Below are 16,464 nucleotides of genomic sequence, written 5' to 3'. Positions count from 1 at the left end.
TATTATGAGTATATTTTATTTTCACAGGGGCTAACCTAAACACATATCCCTGATTGGCTACAGCACTCACATGACATAACAGTGTCATGTGAATGTCAGGCGCTGATATCAATGGAAGTTTTTCTTATTTCATTTGGGATAATTGAGCAAGTAGTGGACAACCACATTTTGGGGGTTTAAATTGGAAATGTGACACCTGCCCGAAAGCCATACAACTGTTTTATATGGACTAGTCTATACATTTCTAAATTTTCAGATCCCCAATTGTAAAATAAACAGCACATAATTTATTAAAGGGAAAGTAGTAGAAGAAGACGTTTTTCCACTTAGATCTCCAAGTAAGAACCTTCTTTTTTTAGTAAATCATTAAGTGCTTATGATTCTTTCTTCAAATGGTCCTTTTTAGTACTATCTGAATTGGTACTCTAGAAAGGAAGCTCAAAGAGATATTTATGGTGAGATCTTATGCTTTTCATCTTAATTAATCTTTGAGGTGTGTTGATGCTCTGTCTCCTATTAAACTAGGAGGACTACAGTGCACTAATGTCAGAACTCCAAGCTCATAAGAGACAATTACGTGGTCTTAGTCAAACATCAAAGTGACCAAGCCCAATTCTATAGGTGTATAAAAACATATTGCCTTTGTCTTAGACAGAAAAGAACAACTCAGAACTCACAACTCAGTCAGCTCCGAAATTCTAAGCACCATGTCTCATCAATCTCATCATTCTGTCCAAAGTCGCTCAGGAACTGGACACAAGAACTTCAGTTCATCCTCTGCTTGTCTACCATCTAAGCACAGCCTTAGCACCTTAACTACAAACAAAATATCCATTGGCCATAAAGCAGTATCAAATTTTGGCAGCAAAAGTGTGTATGGTGGAGTCTCTGGCGGTGGACATAAGATGTCAGTTGGAAGATTTGGACATGGGTACGGGCTCAGCTATGGTGGATCTAGCCATGGTTTTGGAGGACCCGTCTGTAATACAGGAATTACTTCTGTTACTGTAAATCAAAGTCTTTTGGCTCCAATGAATCTGGAGATTGATCCAAATATCCAGAGAGTGAGGACTGATGAAAAGGATCAAATCAAAGGCCTTAATAACAAGTTTGCCTCTTTCATTGACAAGGTAAGATGAAATGCAATTTTAAATATACCACTTACATAGGCTTACATAGGTATTCTATTGTTCACTTAGATTCTCCATGTAGAAAAAAGAGTTGAAAATATTATTACCATGTTTGCTGATTTACACAATTACTAGTCATCAAAAGCATACAAGTGTGTATGAAAATATTATAACAAAAATAATATATATATATATATATATATATATATATATATATATATGCTTACATATATATGCACATACAGTGGGCACGGAAAGTATTCAGACCCCTTTAAATCTTTCACTCTTTGTTTCATTGCAGCCATTTGGTAAATTCTAAAAAGTTCATTTTTTTCTCATTAAAGTACACTCTGCACCCCATCTTGACTGAAAAAAACAGAAATGTAGACATTTTTGCAAATGTATTAAAAAAGGAAAACTGAAATATCACATGATCATAAGTATTCAGACCCTTTGCTCAGTATTGAGTAGAAGCACCCTTTTGAGCTAGTACAGCCATGAGTCTTCCTGGGAATGATGCAACAAGTTTTTCACACCTAGATTTGAGGATCCTCTGCCATTCTTCCTTGCAGATCCTCTCTAGTTCAGTCAGGTTGGATGGTGAACATTGGTGGACAGCCATTTTCACGTCTCACCAGAGATGCTCAACTGTGTTTAGGTCAGGGTTCTGGCTGGGCCAGTCAAGAACGGTCACTGAAGCCACTCCTTTGTTATTTTAGATGTTTGGTTAGGGTCATTTTCTTGTTGGAAGGTGAACCTTCGGCCAAGTATGAGGTCCAGAGACTACCTCTTGAGCTCATCAAGAGAATGCCAAGAGTGTGCAAAGCAGTCATCAAAGCAAAAGGTGGCTACTTTGAAGAACCTAGAATATAAGACATATTTTCACTTGTTTCACACTTTTTTTGTTAAGTATATAATTCCACATGTGTTAATTCATAGTTTTGATGCCTTCAGTGTGAATGTACAATTTTCATAGTCATGAAAATACAGAAAAATCTTTAAATGAGAAGGAGTGTTCAAATATTTGGTCTGTACTGTATGTTAGGCATCATTATACCAAGAAAGGTGAGGAATATCAGCACACAATCTGGGATCATTACTTGGAGGAATGAGAGTCACGGAAGAGCAAACAATATTTTCTTTTTATTTTAGGTGAGGTTCCTTGAGCAACAAAATAAGATGTTGGAAACTAAATGGTCTTTATTGCAAGACCAAAAAACAGCTCGGTGTCAGATTGAACCCTTGTTTGAAGCTTTCATCAGCAACCTCAGAAGACAACTTGAGAGTCTGACATGTGAGAGAGCTCGTCTAGAGTCAGAGAGAAGAAATATGGAGGAAGCAGTGGAGGAGTTCAAGTCAAAGTGAGCATAGTAAAAAAAACATAGCAAAATATTAATCAGTCAGGACAGATTTTTTGCTTAATAATTTAACTTATTTTAGAATTAATATATAGCATTGTATTTCAGGCTCCCTTTAATAAAGAGGTTTTCCCACAAACAAATTACATTTTAATGTAGATCTTGGAATAATTATAAGTTCCACAATTGGATGTGTTTAAGAAAAATGTCCCTGTGCTGAGATAATCTGGCTGTGTCTGACTGTGCAGGGACATGGTCTGCACATACTATGTATTATGCTTGCAGATCTAGTGCCATATAGTATTTTAGGAGTGTTGAGATAGGCACATAGGAATAATTATTAGTGGTTTTATAAGGCAATGCCAACTCATAAAACATATGCTCATCTGTAAAATAAATGAATTACCACTGTGCTCTCATAGATATGAAGAGGAGTTGAACAGACGCACCGCAGCAGAAAACGAGTTTGTGAGCCTTAAAAGGGTAAGTACTGAATACATCTTGCAATTAAAACAAAAAAAGCTGACAGCTATCTCTCCTAGCTGCACAATAAAAAAGAACACTCGGTTGATGCCATTCTTCTGGTAGCAGCTAATCTCCTCCGTAACAAAAAGATCAGCTGTTGGAAATCCAACATGCCAGACCCTTCTGTCCCTAGATATCAACTGTTAGGGAAAATTCGGAAGGACTTCATACACATTAGGCTGTTGGACTGATCCCACCAATATTGGTGGGCTCAGTCGACTTTACGATACTGTGTAGGAGGCCCTTAGAGAGACTTTAGTTCAATGCGTAAGGGACCCTTAGGGCGCAGTCAGACGGCCATAAAAATTTGACTGAGATCTAATCGCAATGAATGTACTGGCAGGCAGCTCTCCCAACCCGAACATGACAGCTCCATATATTTCTATGCAGCTGTCACGCTCAGGTGGCCTATCCGAGCATTGCGGTCCTATCTTGGTCCAATTTATATGGCCCCTGACAGCACCCTTAGGCCACACTCACACATTGAGTATTTGGTGAGTTTTTTACCTCAGTATTTATGAGCCAAAACCAGGGGTGGGTGATAAATACAGAAGTGGTGACGTGTTTCTATTATACTTTTCCTCAGATTGTTCCACTCCTGGTTGTGTCTTTCAAATACTGATGTGAAATGCTGGCCAAATACTGAACGTGTGAACGTGGCCTTAGATTGACTACCTAGCTAGCCAAACCTAATATAAAGTTTGTGGATATTCAACGTTCTAGATTAATTTGCCAGCTATGATAGCTACAGGGAGTTGAACTTCCACAATCCCTGTAGAATCATAGGTAGCCTAAGATTATCTTCTTCACTTTTTAAAGCAAGCTTCAGAAATTGATTTTTGGTCTCATATGCATCGTCATAAAATCTGAGCTTAAAATCATTTGCTTTATTTTTCTACACATTAATTAAAATGTGTTTGTCTGTCCTATAACTTCTAATTTCCCTGTATTTTACTTATTCTCCATATTTGATAAGTGTAAGGACATTGCACCAGACTATATTCACACAGTTCTACTTCTTCTTTCTTAGGATGTGGATGCAGCATTCATGAATAAAGCAGAATTACAAGCCAAGGTTGATTCACTAACAGATGAGATCAACTTCCTGAGGGCCCTGTTTGATGCGGTATGTAAGCTATGCATTTATGTCTAAAAACTACAAGTAGATCTTTCTCCTGGTCCTTCCCAACTGTTTGAAAACTATACTGGATAGTTTTCGGTTGTCCTGATCTTTGAAGAGTTATAGGTTGTGGAAAACCAAATCGAAAATGGGTATTCCCATCCAGTTTTGGGAGTTTCCAGGTTGGGACTTCAGCTCCCCTATCAACAGCTATGTACATGACAAGCCAACCAGCTATCGTTTTTTAGAGAAAGATATTGAATAATAAATTCTAGAAAGACAAAACCCTAGTGAATCTTTATCAGCAGCCATTTTGATTGACAATCACAGATTAGTGATGGGCAATCTGGCTCTTTTTGGCCAACTGGATTATTTAGCTCAGCTCACAAAAAAAACTAATGTTTTGGATATGAAACGAATCCCTGTTAATTATGGGGGCTACCTGGAGATCAACACTATAATTACGATAAAATAATGCTATCCTTGTTTGGTTGAATCCGCACCTGCCTGCAGTAAGCCAATGGCAGATCATTTTTTGAGGTTTTGACTTGAGCTGTTCTGTTTGTGAACAGTTTTTTAGCCATATTGACAGCAGGAATATGCTGTTTTACTCCCATTAACAAAGTGCGGGTGGTTCTCAGTGGGGAGCCGTCTCTCATCGTTCATTGCGCCGGCTTGTTTGTGAACAACCCATCACTATCACAAAGGAGAATTAGTCGGAATAAGGGTGTTATATAACCTACTCGTAGTGCAGAGTATGTTCATTATATCATATATATATTGTATCATAACATAAAAGGAAGATTACTGAGCAGAAATACATACAAAATGTATTACGCAACCATTTTATTATGATCTTGCAGGACTTAATTGTCTTCTCTATTTTTCAGGAAATTGCCCAGCTCCAGGCTCAGATTTCAGATACTTCCGTCATTGTGTCCATGGATAACAGCCGAGACCTGGACCTGAATAGCATCATTGCCGAAGTTAAGGCTCAGTATGAGGACATAGCCAACAAGAGCAGAGCAGAAGCCGAATCACTGTATCAAAACAGGGTGAGTCTACAGCAGTGCTTCTCAACCTTTCTTATCTTGAGAGCAACATTCAGCTCTGAGAGATAGTTGCACATCACATCCAGCTCGCACCGCCCACCGCCAGTCGTGACACCAAGAAGCCCCATTACCAGTATGACAACCAAAACTTTCCCACATAAAGCACACTTAGATCTTGTGACTCCCTCTGTTATAGACAGCATACTTACCTCCAAGGGTTCCTACTTTACCCTCATTCGGTATTCTCACATCAAGCATTCCCACCACACTATCACATCCAGCTTCAAGCACCCCTTTCACTATCTTTATCATCCTATCACCAGTTAACCATATTTATTTCCCCTTTGCCGTATGTGCACATTTAGATCTGCTATTCACAAAAGTCACCAACTGGAGACCTTCTGTTCAGCTGTGAGCCACACATTTTGGGCCCATGAGCCTCATGTTGGGGACTCCTGGTCTACCATTATCTCAGCTTTATATGTCTATATAAATAATATCACCGTTATAAAGGATCGGTCTATTGCATACATGTTAACGGCAAAATGTTTATTGCAGCAAACCTAATGGAGACTCTTATGGCCTACTGCAAAATCCTGAGACTTCCAACTATTATGTGTTACACACAGTATGAGGGACAAATATTGGTTTCAGAAAATAAGGCTTTTCATTTTTTTTAATTTTATTGCACGGTAGATGAAAATTTTTCCTGGTCATTGGATGATCACACAAGTGCGCCTGTATAATCACACTGATAGATTTTCCACCACTGGGAGCATAAAATGAAGGATTCCATACAGTAACAGCAATCAGTGATTGGGAAACTGTTAATATATACATTTTAATAGAACATTTATTTAATTCATGACTGGAAAATTTAATATTTTTGTGTTTTCCAATTTTTTTATTCCTCTTCTCTCAAAAGCCTAAACTTTTTCTTTGCATTTTTCATTTGACTTGTCCATGTGGTAGCTTGATTTTTGCGGGATGACTTGTAGCTTCACAGGAGTATTAAAATGGCGGCAATGGGCGCCCCCCAACTGCCATACTAACCCATTAGCAATCTTGTGATCGCATTGAGGGGGGGAGGTGATGATCCCCCGGTCCTGCACCTTATATACTGCAGACGGAAACTGACAATGGAATTTCAAGCGGTTGTACACTTGCACCCTTTTTCAATGTCTCTAATATGCCTAGTAAAATAACAAGAAAGTCATACTTACCTCTCAGACCAGCACTGCTCTTAGTCTTGTATTATGTATATGTGATGTCAGCGCTGCAGCCAATCGGTGGCTGTTGATGGACTGCAGCCTTCCCACATCGGTCAGATGAAATGGTCCGGGAGGCAGTGTAAGCTGTTTTTTTATTTTACTAGGCATATTAGGGACATGGAAAGGGTGGTTGTCTAGAAGTTGACAACCTCTTAAAGGGTTCAACAGAATTGATCGAAGCTCACTTCAGTCACAGACACAGCTAATGAGCAAAAGTTTTATAATTATTCTACTAATCCTAACAGTAGCTCATACATTTTACTTAATTTCACATTTTATCGTTTTCATCTCTGATCCTCAACGTGATAACTGTCGACTGTGCGGAGTTATAAAACTAATGATCCATTGCTGATTCTAACACTACAGGCAATTTATACAATATGAGTTCTCTATACATGATATATCTATTCTCAGAGTCTATAATAACAGCATGTATTACTTCTTTGTAGTATGAGGAATTACGTATGACGGCAGGCAAGCATGGCGATGACCTGCGCAACACGAAACATGAAATTGCTGAACTCAATCGTGTTATTCAGAGACTTAAAGCAGAGATTGAGAGTGTGAAAGATCAGGTAATACTAATGGATATTTATATATTTACTGGTTGTTTATAGTCATACATAATGTATTATTATAATCCATTAATCTGTTCATTTTCCTAGAGAGCAAAATTGGAAGCTGCCATATCAGAGGCTGAAGAGCGTGGAGAAATGGCTGTCCGAGATGCCAAGAACAAATTGACTGAGCTGGAAGAGGCTCTACAGAAGGCCAAACAGGACATGGCGCGTCAACTACGGGAATACCAGGAGCTGATGAATGTGAAGCTGGCTCTAGATATAGAGATCGCCACCTACAGGAAACTGCTGGAAGGAGAAGAATGCCGGTTGGACAATAATCAAGCAATTGTCACGTGAAATGTATATGTTTGGTTGTATGTATTCCTTTCATTAAATCACATTTCATATATTTCAGGCTCTCTGGAGAAGGAAGTGGCTCTGTTAGCATTTGTAAGTATAACGCGTCCTTTATTTTTTGTACCATATTCCTTTTTATCAGCAAGTTTGGTCAAATCATTATTTTATCTACTGCAGATCTATCAGTTCTCTGAATGCTGAGCTCTGTATAACCCCGCCCACAGCACTGATTGGCAGCTTTCTGTGGACACTCTGCATAGGCAGGAAGCTGCCAATCAGTGGTGGGGGCGTGGTGGGGGCGTGGTTGGACTAAATGGCAGGTTTACTAGTTCTCTAGTAATATTCCTCTCCTAATAAAACATTGACTTTATCAAAAGAACAGTGAGCAGCTATTCTGGCAGGCAGGATATACATATTCTAGATCTTGGGGCATTGTATTGAGTTCAGAGTGGATAGACATTATTATTATTATTATTTATTTATTTATGTAGCGCCATTGATTCCATGGTGCTGTACATAAGAAGGGGTTACATACAAAATACAAATATCACTTACAGTTAATGAACTAACAATGATAGACTGGTACAGAGGGAAGAGGACCCTGTCCTTGCAGGCTTACATTCTACAGGAACGGGGAAGGAGACAGTACATTGGGGGGGGTTGCAGTACCTCTGGTGTTGAGGTGGCAGCAAGCAAGGTCATGGCAGGCTGTAAGCTTGTTTGAAGAGATGGGTTTTCAGGTTCCATCTGAAGGATCCAAATGTGGAGGCTAATCGGATGTGTTGAGGCATACCATTGGATTCCCACGCAAGTTCGACACTGAATATATTTCGCAATGTTGTGCAACTCAGCAACACTGTGCCCAAAGATTGTGTCTACTCGGACCCCAATTGTAATGCACTTTTTTTGGTTGATTGCTGCAGCCAATAACATTATATCCAGTATTGTAGGTTGAATGTGGTTCCTCCATACATATTAGATGAAAGTCAGACAAACACATCAATTTCAGAGGGACAGGCAGAACATCTGATATGCTTGGGCGCCTCTAAACTCTCCTGACATGTGATGTCATGGGAGAGAAGGATCAGGTCGTTGGAACAGCAATGGCAGATATTTTTGTATTTTCATGGGAGATGAGTCGATGGCAGTAGCTTTCTCCTCTTTTTCTGGTGAAAACACATGAATGCTCGATCAAGCTAAGTGCCCATGTGTATGGGGTTGTCTGGAGACGTAGCTGTCTGCCAAACGATCATTCAGCCAACAGTTAGCTCATGTGTGCAGACAGATTAAGTATGATGACCGAGAAATGACTATTGTATGTGAAATATTTTGCATCTGTTTTCTTTCTGTTAGCTGTTCTGCACTCCTCCAGTGGAGGACACGGAAGCCACGGACATCATCACAAGAGTGAATTCAGCAAGGGAAGTTTGTCAGCCGGGAAATACAATTCTGGACATGGGCACAGCTGTTAATAAAAATGGAAGTGTGCGTTTTATCCTATAGTTTGCTTTTCAAAAATATTTGAGCAGATATAAAGTTAAGCTAAATTGACAACTTATGGGACTTGCTGTTCCTTTAATTTGTTTCACGTGTAAAATCGTGTCGATAATAGCAATTTCACCCCACATTGACGTACGGTACATTTTAATTAATGTCAGTTTGCATATAATATCCATCCTAGATTTGTTCTCATTGAAGATTCTAGTGTTTAATCTAATCAGTAATCAAGTAATAACGGTGGTAATGTAAAGCATTTTCAGATGAAATTAAACGTTAAAAAAAAAATTACATTGACCAGTTTTAAAAAATCAGACAAATAAAAGCTTTATACTGACAAAATAAATATGAAAGTAAAAATGTAATGATCTGTCCTGAACAATAAAGTACAGAGTACAGAGTAAAATATTCTATTTTACTGTTCACCTTTTAACATCATTTTAAAGTGTGAAATAATTTAATTCACTTGTAAACATATATTTTTAATATTGGTTAGAGCTTAATTATTTCCTGATATGAGAGTATCAAATCCCCTGCATAGACAAAAATTTAAAAGATAATACTCTGGCTGCTGGCCAGAAATAAATGTTTATGCATGGATGTGATAATGCATCAAAGAAATAAAGTTCAAACTAATATAAATATATATTATTTATTTCTTTATTTAGATTTAAAAGCAAAATTTTAATCAAGGGTGAACATTACCTGTAAAATGTCTGAAAAACCTAGAATTACTTGTGTCTGAATGTTGTGTACCTGTAGTGAGTCTTGTCTTTCTGATCTGTGTGTTCTGCTTGTAATAAACTAGTCATGCTTGTTTGAAAACAATGTTCTTGCAATTATTTTTTTTTTCACTACTATAAAAGGTGCAATTTTGAGAAATATTTTTTAGGGATAAAATTCACTAATTTAATGAAGTATAGAATATTAATATTAATGGTTATATCTCATGTTCTGTCTTCAGAAGCACGCTGCTCTCCTGCTTCATGTCTTCCTGCTTGCCAAGGGGCAGTACACTCCTGACTGATTGACAGTTCAGACCAGCAGCATGGTTAAGCGGGTTGCCCACACTCTCCGATGATGCTAGAAAGGGCATTTTTGCTTTTGTAGCATTGAAGGAGCATATGGGCACTGATCCAATGATCCAATGATCCAGCCAGCTTCAGAGCAGCACTTGCAAGCTAGAAAGAAAAGATCTTACAAGCTAGCTCTCCTTGCCTATGAAACTGCACTCCTCTGATAGACTGCAGCCCTGGCCAGTAACCTAAGCATAGAGCGGAAAACAATAAAAGTAAAAATCCCCCCATTATTGAGAACAAGGAAGAATTTCAATAAGAAATAAATTGTAAAATTGCTTATTTAGGCAAGCAGTTTGCAATTATACCCATTTAAGAAGATGAGGCAGCACCTTTAAGAAAAAAAGCAATTATAATGACATGCTATCAGGCTAATACAAAGCAAAGCATATGATTATCAGTCCATAACATGTTAATATGAGAGATATTAATACTATGAAAACAATAATAATGACAAGGCTATAAAGATTAACCACTTAGTGACCGAGACAATTTTGACCTTAATGACTAGGCCAAATTTTTGAAATCTGACCAGTGTCACTTCATATAGTAATAACTTTGGAACATTTCACATTGTACTTTATGTTGGTAGTAAGTTTAGGTCGATATGTTTTGCATTTATTTATGAAAATATCAAAATTTTGGCGAAAACTTTGAAAAATATGCAAATTTCAAACTTTCAATTTTTATACCCTTTTACACCCTCATGCTGTAAACAATAATTAAGAAATAACATTTCCCATATGTCTAATTTGCATCTGCATCATTTTTCAAGCTTCATTTTATTTTGTTAGGATTTTAGAAAGGTTAAAAGCTGAGCAGCAATTTCTCATTTTTTCAAGAAATGTACAAAACCTGTTTCTTTAGGGACCTATTCAGATTTAAATGGGCTTTGATGGGATATCCCCAAAAGTGATACAGTCTTAAAAACCACACCCCTCAAAAACTTCAAAACTGTTGTCAGGAGCTTTTTATTCCTTCAGGTGCTACACAGGAATTAATGCAAAGCGGATTGAAAAAAAAAAACATTTTTTTTACGCTAAAATGTTGTTTTAGCCAGAATTTTTCCACTTTTACAAGGAATAGCACAAGAAAATGGACCGCATTAATTATTTACTCAGTTTCTTCTGAGCCCGCTGATACCCACATGTGGTCAGAAATCTCTATTTGGACAACCGGCAGAGCTCAGAAGGGAAGGAGCACCATTTCAATTTTGGAACACAAACAGAAATAGATAGAGTGCGCCATATCATATTTGCAGGGCCCCTAAGGTGCCTAAACAGCAGAAACCCCCAACAAGTCACCCCATTTTTTAAACTATACCCCTCAAGGACTTTATCCAGGGGTATGATAATGTTTGTAAAGCGCTGTGGAATTAATGGCGCTATATAAGTGAGTAAAATAAAAAATAAATAAAGTATAGTGAGCATTTTGAACCCACAGGTACTACACAGATTTTGTAATAGCTAAATGTGGACGAGACTAAAACTTAGCTTTTAATAAATATACAATAAAAAAATAGAAAATTGTAAAAACCAGTCCAGCCGGACCTGCAATACAGACAAACAGTACAAAAAACACATATACCTTAATTATACCTGAGCCTAGACACTTAAACCCACGTCCTCTATACTGTCCAAACGTAAAAGCAGAGCACTCCCTGGCAATTATAAACACAGACGTGCCAAATGAATAGTGATTGAACAGGTAGATCCAATAGCAGATGGCTAAATGGCAACACAGATCCTGTCAGAAAGGTAGAGCCAAAATTCCAATATTCATATGTAGAAAAGGTAAATGGAATGCTCTCACCCAGTGAACGGCTCCAGAGTCAAACCTCCCATTCTATAGTCGTCTTAAAATATGGTCCTCATGGTGCCATGTGTAGTCCAGGGGGTTGCTTATGCATGAATTGCGTTGCTCCCAACGTGTTTCCTCTCATAACATGATTCTTCAGGGGAGTCTAAACATAACAGTGGGCTAATCCCCCTCACCGTTTCTGCACCAATACACCACTGGTCACCCTTTTGTGACCGAGATAAGGTGCTACTGAGTGTCACACTGTCTCACCTTTAAGAACGCTGCGCATTGGACTGATAGCGGCGTCACTTCCAGTAGTTATTAACAACTTTCGGTATATGGAGTGCATCAACCGGTGGTGACACGCAAAACGTCGCATCCAGGAGCGCTCGAATATTCACAGCTTCCTGCACGAGCGGTACTGGGCGACAGAGCAGACAGGTTACCACCCCTTGGTAATGTAGCGCCCCGAGGGTTCGGTTGCTACAGAGGTATTGCATCTCACCCAGAGGTGTGATATCTCACTTCTAGGTAAGGATGGAGTGTGGCTCAGGACCCTAACACCCACATGCACTACACCACATTTCCGGGGGACAGGGCGACAATGCTCCCGAGAGAGAAGGAGGCTGGGAGCAGAGGCTCTGCATGGGCTCTGCTCTGCAGGCAGGCCAAGTCTCAAGGCCTGAGCCTGGAGGAGAAGAAAGGAGAGGAGAGGAACGGAGGAAGCTCTAGGAGAAGACTGAAGGGACCCCAGGGGTGCGGACCGGCCAGCCGCCACCGCATGCCCGCCGCTACCAGAGTAGGGTGGTCAGGCCAAGAAAGGGAACCGGATCCCTCATCTAGTGGAGGAGAGCAACTACCCTCAGCTAGTAACCGGAGGCCGTGGCATTGTACGTGCACGGCCCCTCACTACACCCGTTAGGAAGGCACCATATAGGACCCAGGAAAACGGAACATACGTTTGCCCGCCAAGGCCCGAGGCAGCTGGAGAGAAACGTGGTCAATTGTGGGGTACGACAGGCCAGAGAAAGGACACACGAAGGGGGTCCTGAAAAGCATTCCAAAGGTACCTGGGAGTTGGCCGAGCCCCTCACCTGTGAGCACAGCACGACATGGGCAGCCATCAACTGCAGAAGTGTAAAACTGTGAGTAAGGACCCTGGACTGCAATACTGGACTCTGAGTCATTATTGCTGCTCCCGCGCACCATCACCCACACCATCTGCACTCACTGACCTGAGGCTATTTGTAGCGCCCCGAGGGTTCGGCCGCTACAGGGGTATTGCACCTCAGTCCAGAGGTGTGATATTCCACTCCCGGGTAAGGATGGAGTATGGACCAGGGCTCAGTTAGCTGCATGCAGCACACACACCCCATTTCCAAGGGACAGCTCAACGGTGCTCCCACTAGACATAAGTGCAGGCACGACCGACCATGTCCCTGCTGGAGTGGGGAGGGAGGGGTGGAACACAGAGTGCTGTAGGGGCATATAGGGGGCGGTTCCTGAGCGTAGGTAGGAGCCCATTGGTTGCTGGTCACCTGGGCTCATGGTCAGAGGGAGGTATAAAAGGTGGGCACCATCTTAGATCTAGGTTCGTTCGTTCAGCCAGAAGAGAAGACAGGGAGTAGAGGCTCTGTAGGAGCTCTACTCCAGAAGGGCTTAGTGAGAGGCCGAGGAGGAGGTGAAGGGGAGCTGAGATTCTAGCTCATCTCAGCTCCAAGAGAAAGGAACAGAAAGGAACAGAACAGGAAAGAAAGAGAAGAAGAGACAGAGAAACAGAAGGGCTCAGGAACAAGAAGGTGGAAGGGACCCTAAGAACCCACGAGAATCCAGGGTGCAGGGTCAGGCAGATTAAGGGTACCGGATCCCAAGTTGGTGGAGGAGAAACAACCCTCAGCCAAAGACCGGTCGTCGTGATCATCTATTGGTGCGACACCTCATCAAACCTGCTAGGAAGGCACCATATAGGACAGCGGAGGACGGGGCCCACGTTTAACCGCACAAGTCCGCGGCAGCCGGACAAAAGTGGGTCACTGGTGAGGCAGGCCAGAGAAAGGATTAAAGGGGGTCCTGTGCCATGCTCCTGAACTGCCTGGGAGTTGACCGAGCCCCTCACCTGGTGGACGCAGCACGGCTCGGGCGGTCACTGCCGACGGAAGTGACCCGGAACAAACGAACTGTGAGTAAAGACCCTGGACTGTAACTTGTTGTCCGTGTGCTCCTTCGCTCCTCCGGCACTACCGGTACTGGGACCTTCACCACCATCACTCCCACCATCCACTATACTGCCCTGGGGCCGCACTCTTCCCGTGGGGAGTCACACTACCCTAGCTGCACACCTCATCAGCCCCAGCGGTCTGTATGCAGCGGCAGTTCCTAATAACCACAATCCACGGGTGGCGTAGTCGGACATAAACATCAGTACATAACGGACTACCACTGGCCTGACCACCCTGAGCCACGGAACCGGGTTGCCACTACTACTCCCAGCGTCTCCCTATCGCCCGGATCCGAGTGCCCCACGGACCAGGGGGCGAGTCAGCTTTGGCGTAGTCGGCAGGATCGTGACCAACCCGCCACAGACGGGTATTGCGTGCCTGAAGAGAATTACACATGTACCTAAAAAAGAAGTTTCTCGCCGTCCAGAGTCGTTTCCCGCCATCCGGAGCCGATTCCCGCCATCAGACGCCATCTTGGACCGTTTCCCGCCGTCTTCATCCGTTTTTCCCGCCCTGGCAGAGCGGACGCCATTATGTGTGCACCAAAAGACAGCAGGAAGCCACCTCCCATCGTGGGCCAGATCCCAGAATGGCGCCAAAGAAGGGGCCCGCCCCCACCAGCCATGAATGCAGCAGTGGAGATGTCTATCAACATGGGGGGGCTGCCCCTGAAAGTGATTGTCACCAAGTTGCCCCGGGGCCGCCCCCAATGGGGGTGGGAAGAGAAGAAAACTGCAGGGCAGGGGGTGGTCTGGATCAGTCCAGACAGACCGCACCCGGGAATGGACGCCCTGAGCAGCACCAGTCTCCTGGCCCGAAGCCTGCTGCAGGCCGAACCGCTCTGCAGCCTGGCAGAAGTCCTGGCGCAGCTCCCCAGAGATCCGGAGCGTGCGCAAGCTGCACTGGAGGACCTGGAGCGGAGGATGGTCCGGGCGCAGCAAGATGCACTCACAGAGTGGAGAAAAGAACTGGCCCAGCAGGCCGAGACCCACCAGTAGTGTTGAGCCACCCCCGTAGTGTTCGAGTTCGGTTCGGTTCGTCGAACACCCGTGTGTTCGCCGAACTGTTCGTCGAACTGTTCGTCGAACACCTTCGAACACCGTTAAAACCAATGGCAGGTAAACAAAAACACATAGAAACACATAGAAAACACCTTCAAAGGTGTCCAAAAGCTGACAAACTGCTCAGAAGACATAACTAACACATGGAAAAGTGACAAGTACATATAGTCATGCGAAAATAAAAGAGGTGGAGGAGTAAAAGGAGGGGGAGACACAGATATAGGCATGTCATGCCCTTCTAAAATCCAAAAAGTGAGAAGCCGACACGGCCAGTCCGCTCCTGCCCGTGCCACCTCCGTGTCGCCGGGTTTGTGCCAGAGCCGCGGTGAACCCTGACGGCCAGCCCCCCTCTCCCAATACTGGTGCCTGTCCGCTGGTGGGTCGAGCGAGCCCCCCTGTGGTGGAGACAGCTCTAAGCTTTTTAATTTAAATTGTCTCTCTAATTTGAATGAATACACTTTAAATCCATTTACAAGGATCTATTGGAGGGCAAGTCTCATGCCAGCAGCCGCGGTAATTCCAGCTCCAGTAGCGTCCACTAAAGCTGCTGCAGTTAAAAAGCTTTTATAAGGATCGAGCTCGGCTGTCCACCGCAAGGCATCCTACTGCCAGTCCCAGCCCCTATGCCTTGGGGTGCCTCCTGATGCTCTTCACTAAGTATCCCATGGTCCCGAAGCATTTCCTTTGAAAAAATTAAGTGTCTAAACTACAGGTGGTGTAGCTTGCTTAACAGCCGGGATAATCCGCTGACTAGCAGACACTGCTACTAGGCACAAAGTATTTCCTGGGCTAGATGCAGTTAAAAATTTGTAATTAGATACTCTCGTTGGATGCTGAGAAAGCATTCCATAGAGTCTCCTGGCACGCCATATATGATTCTCTTAAAAAGCTTGGGGTAGGGGTCTAGGGGACCCTTTTATAGCCAAAATCACGGCCCTGTATCGCAATACGTCACCTAGGCTGAAGATAAATGGAACTGTAGCACCCTGAGGGCTCGGTTGCTACAGACGTATTGCACCTCACCCAGAGGTGTGATATCTCACTCTCAGGTAAGGATGTAGTGTGGATCAGGACCCGACACCTGCATGCATTACACCACATTGCCGTGGGGCAGGGCGACCAATATGCCCCTGAGATGGGCACGACAGTCCCTGTCCCTGGCTGGAGTGGGGGGAGGGAACACTGAGGAAGGGGAACCCTGTAGTGCAGGAGCAGGGAGGAAGCAGTTCCTGGGTGCATTGAGAAGGGAATATAAAAGGTGGGCACCATCTTAGTTCAGTGCAGAGAAATCTGAGCAGAAGTGACAGGGAGCAGGGGCTCTGCATGAGCTCTGCTCCGGAGGCGGGCCTAGTAACAGAGGCCCAGGCCTGGAAGAGGGAGAAGGAAGGAAGAGGAGCGGAGAAGGCTCCAGGAACGAGGAATGAAGGGATCCCAGGGG

The 16,464-nt window shown here is 42.9% G+C and overlaps 1 protein-coding gene across 1 annotated transcript; it reads left to right on the top strand.

The window, feature by feature from the left end:
• Positions 1–707: 707 nt before the first annotated feature.
• On the top strand, positions 708–8,845 carry LOC141250274 (keratin, type II cytoskeletal cochleal-like). The gene is made up of 9 exons (XM_073669915.1): positions 708–1,130; positions 2,283–2,491; positions 2,911–2,971; positions 4,044–4,139; positions 5,024–5,188; positions 6,906–7,031; positions 7,122–7,342; positions 7,432–7,466; positions 8,727–8,845. Exons 1-9 carry the CDS (start codon positions 708–710, stop codon positions 8,843–8,845), a joined length of 1,455 nt encoding a protein of 484 aa, XP_073526016.1.
• The last annotated feature ends 7,619 nt before the right edge of the window (positions 8,846–16,464 follow it).

The sequence above is a fragment of the Phyllobates terribilis genome, unplaced genomic scaffold (assembly GCF_046119375.1).
Source record: "Phyllobates terribilis strain yellow unplaced genomic scaffold, ASM4611937v1 Scaffold_2__4_contigs__length_985480577, whole genome shotgun sequence".
NCBI classification, from domain to species: domain Eukaryota; kingdom Metazoa; phylum Chordata; class Amphibia; order Anura; family Dendrobatidae; genus Phyllobates; species Phyllobates terribilis.
Note: the sequence above shows the minus strand (reverse complement) of the source record. Positions and strands in the feature narration are given on the sequence as shown.

What these genes read in the sequence shown, in the direction of transcription:
- LOC141250274 (XM_073669915.1), top strand. Translation starts at nt 708, where the DNA reads ATGTCTCATCAATCTCATCATTCTGTCCAAAGTCGCTCAGGAACTGGA. An exon ending in AATCACTGTATCAAAACAGG is followed by an intron (nt 5,189 to 6,905) that starts GTGAGTCTACAG and finishes ACTTCTTTGTAG; the next exon opens with TATGAGGAATTACGTATGAC. An exon ending in AAGTGGCTCTGTTAGCATTT is followed by an intron (nt 7,467 to 8,726) that starts GTAAGTATAACG and finishes TCTTTCTGTTAG; the next exon opens with CTGTTCTGCACTCCTCCAGT.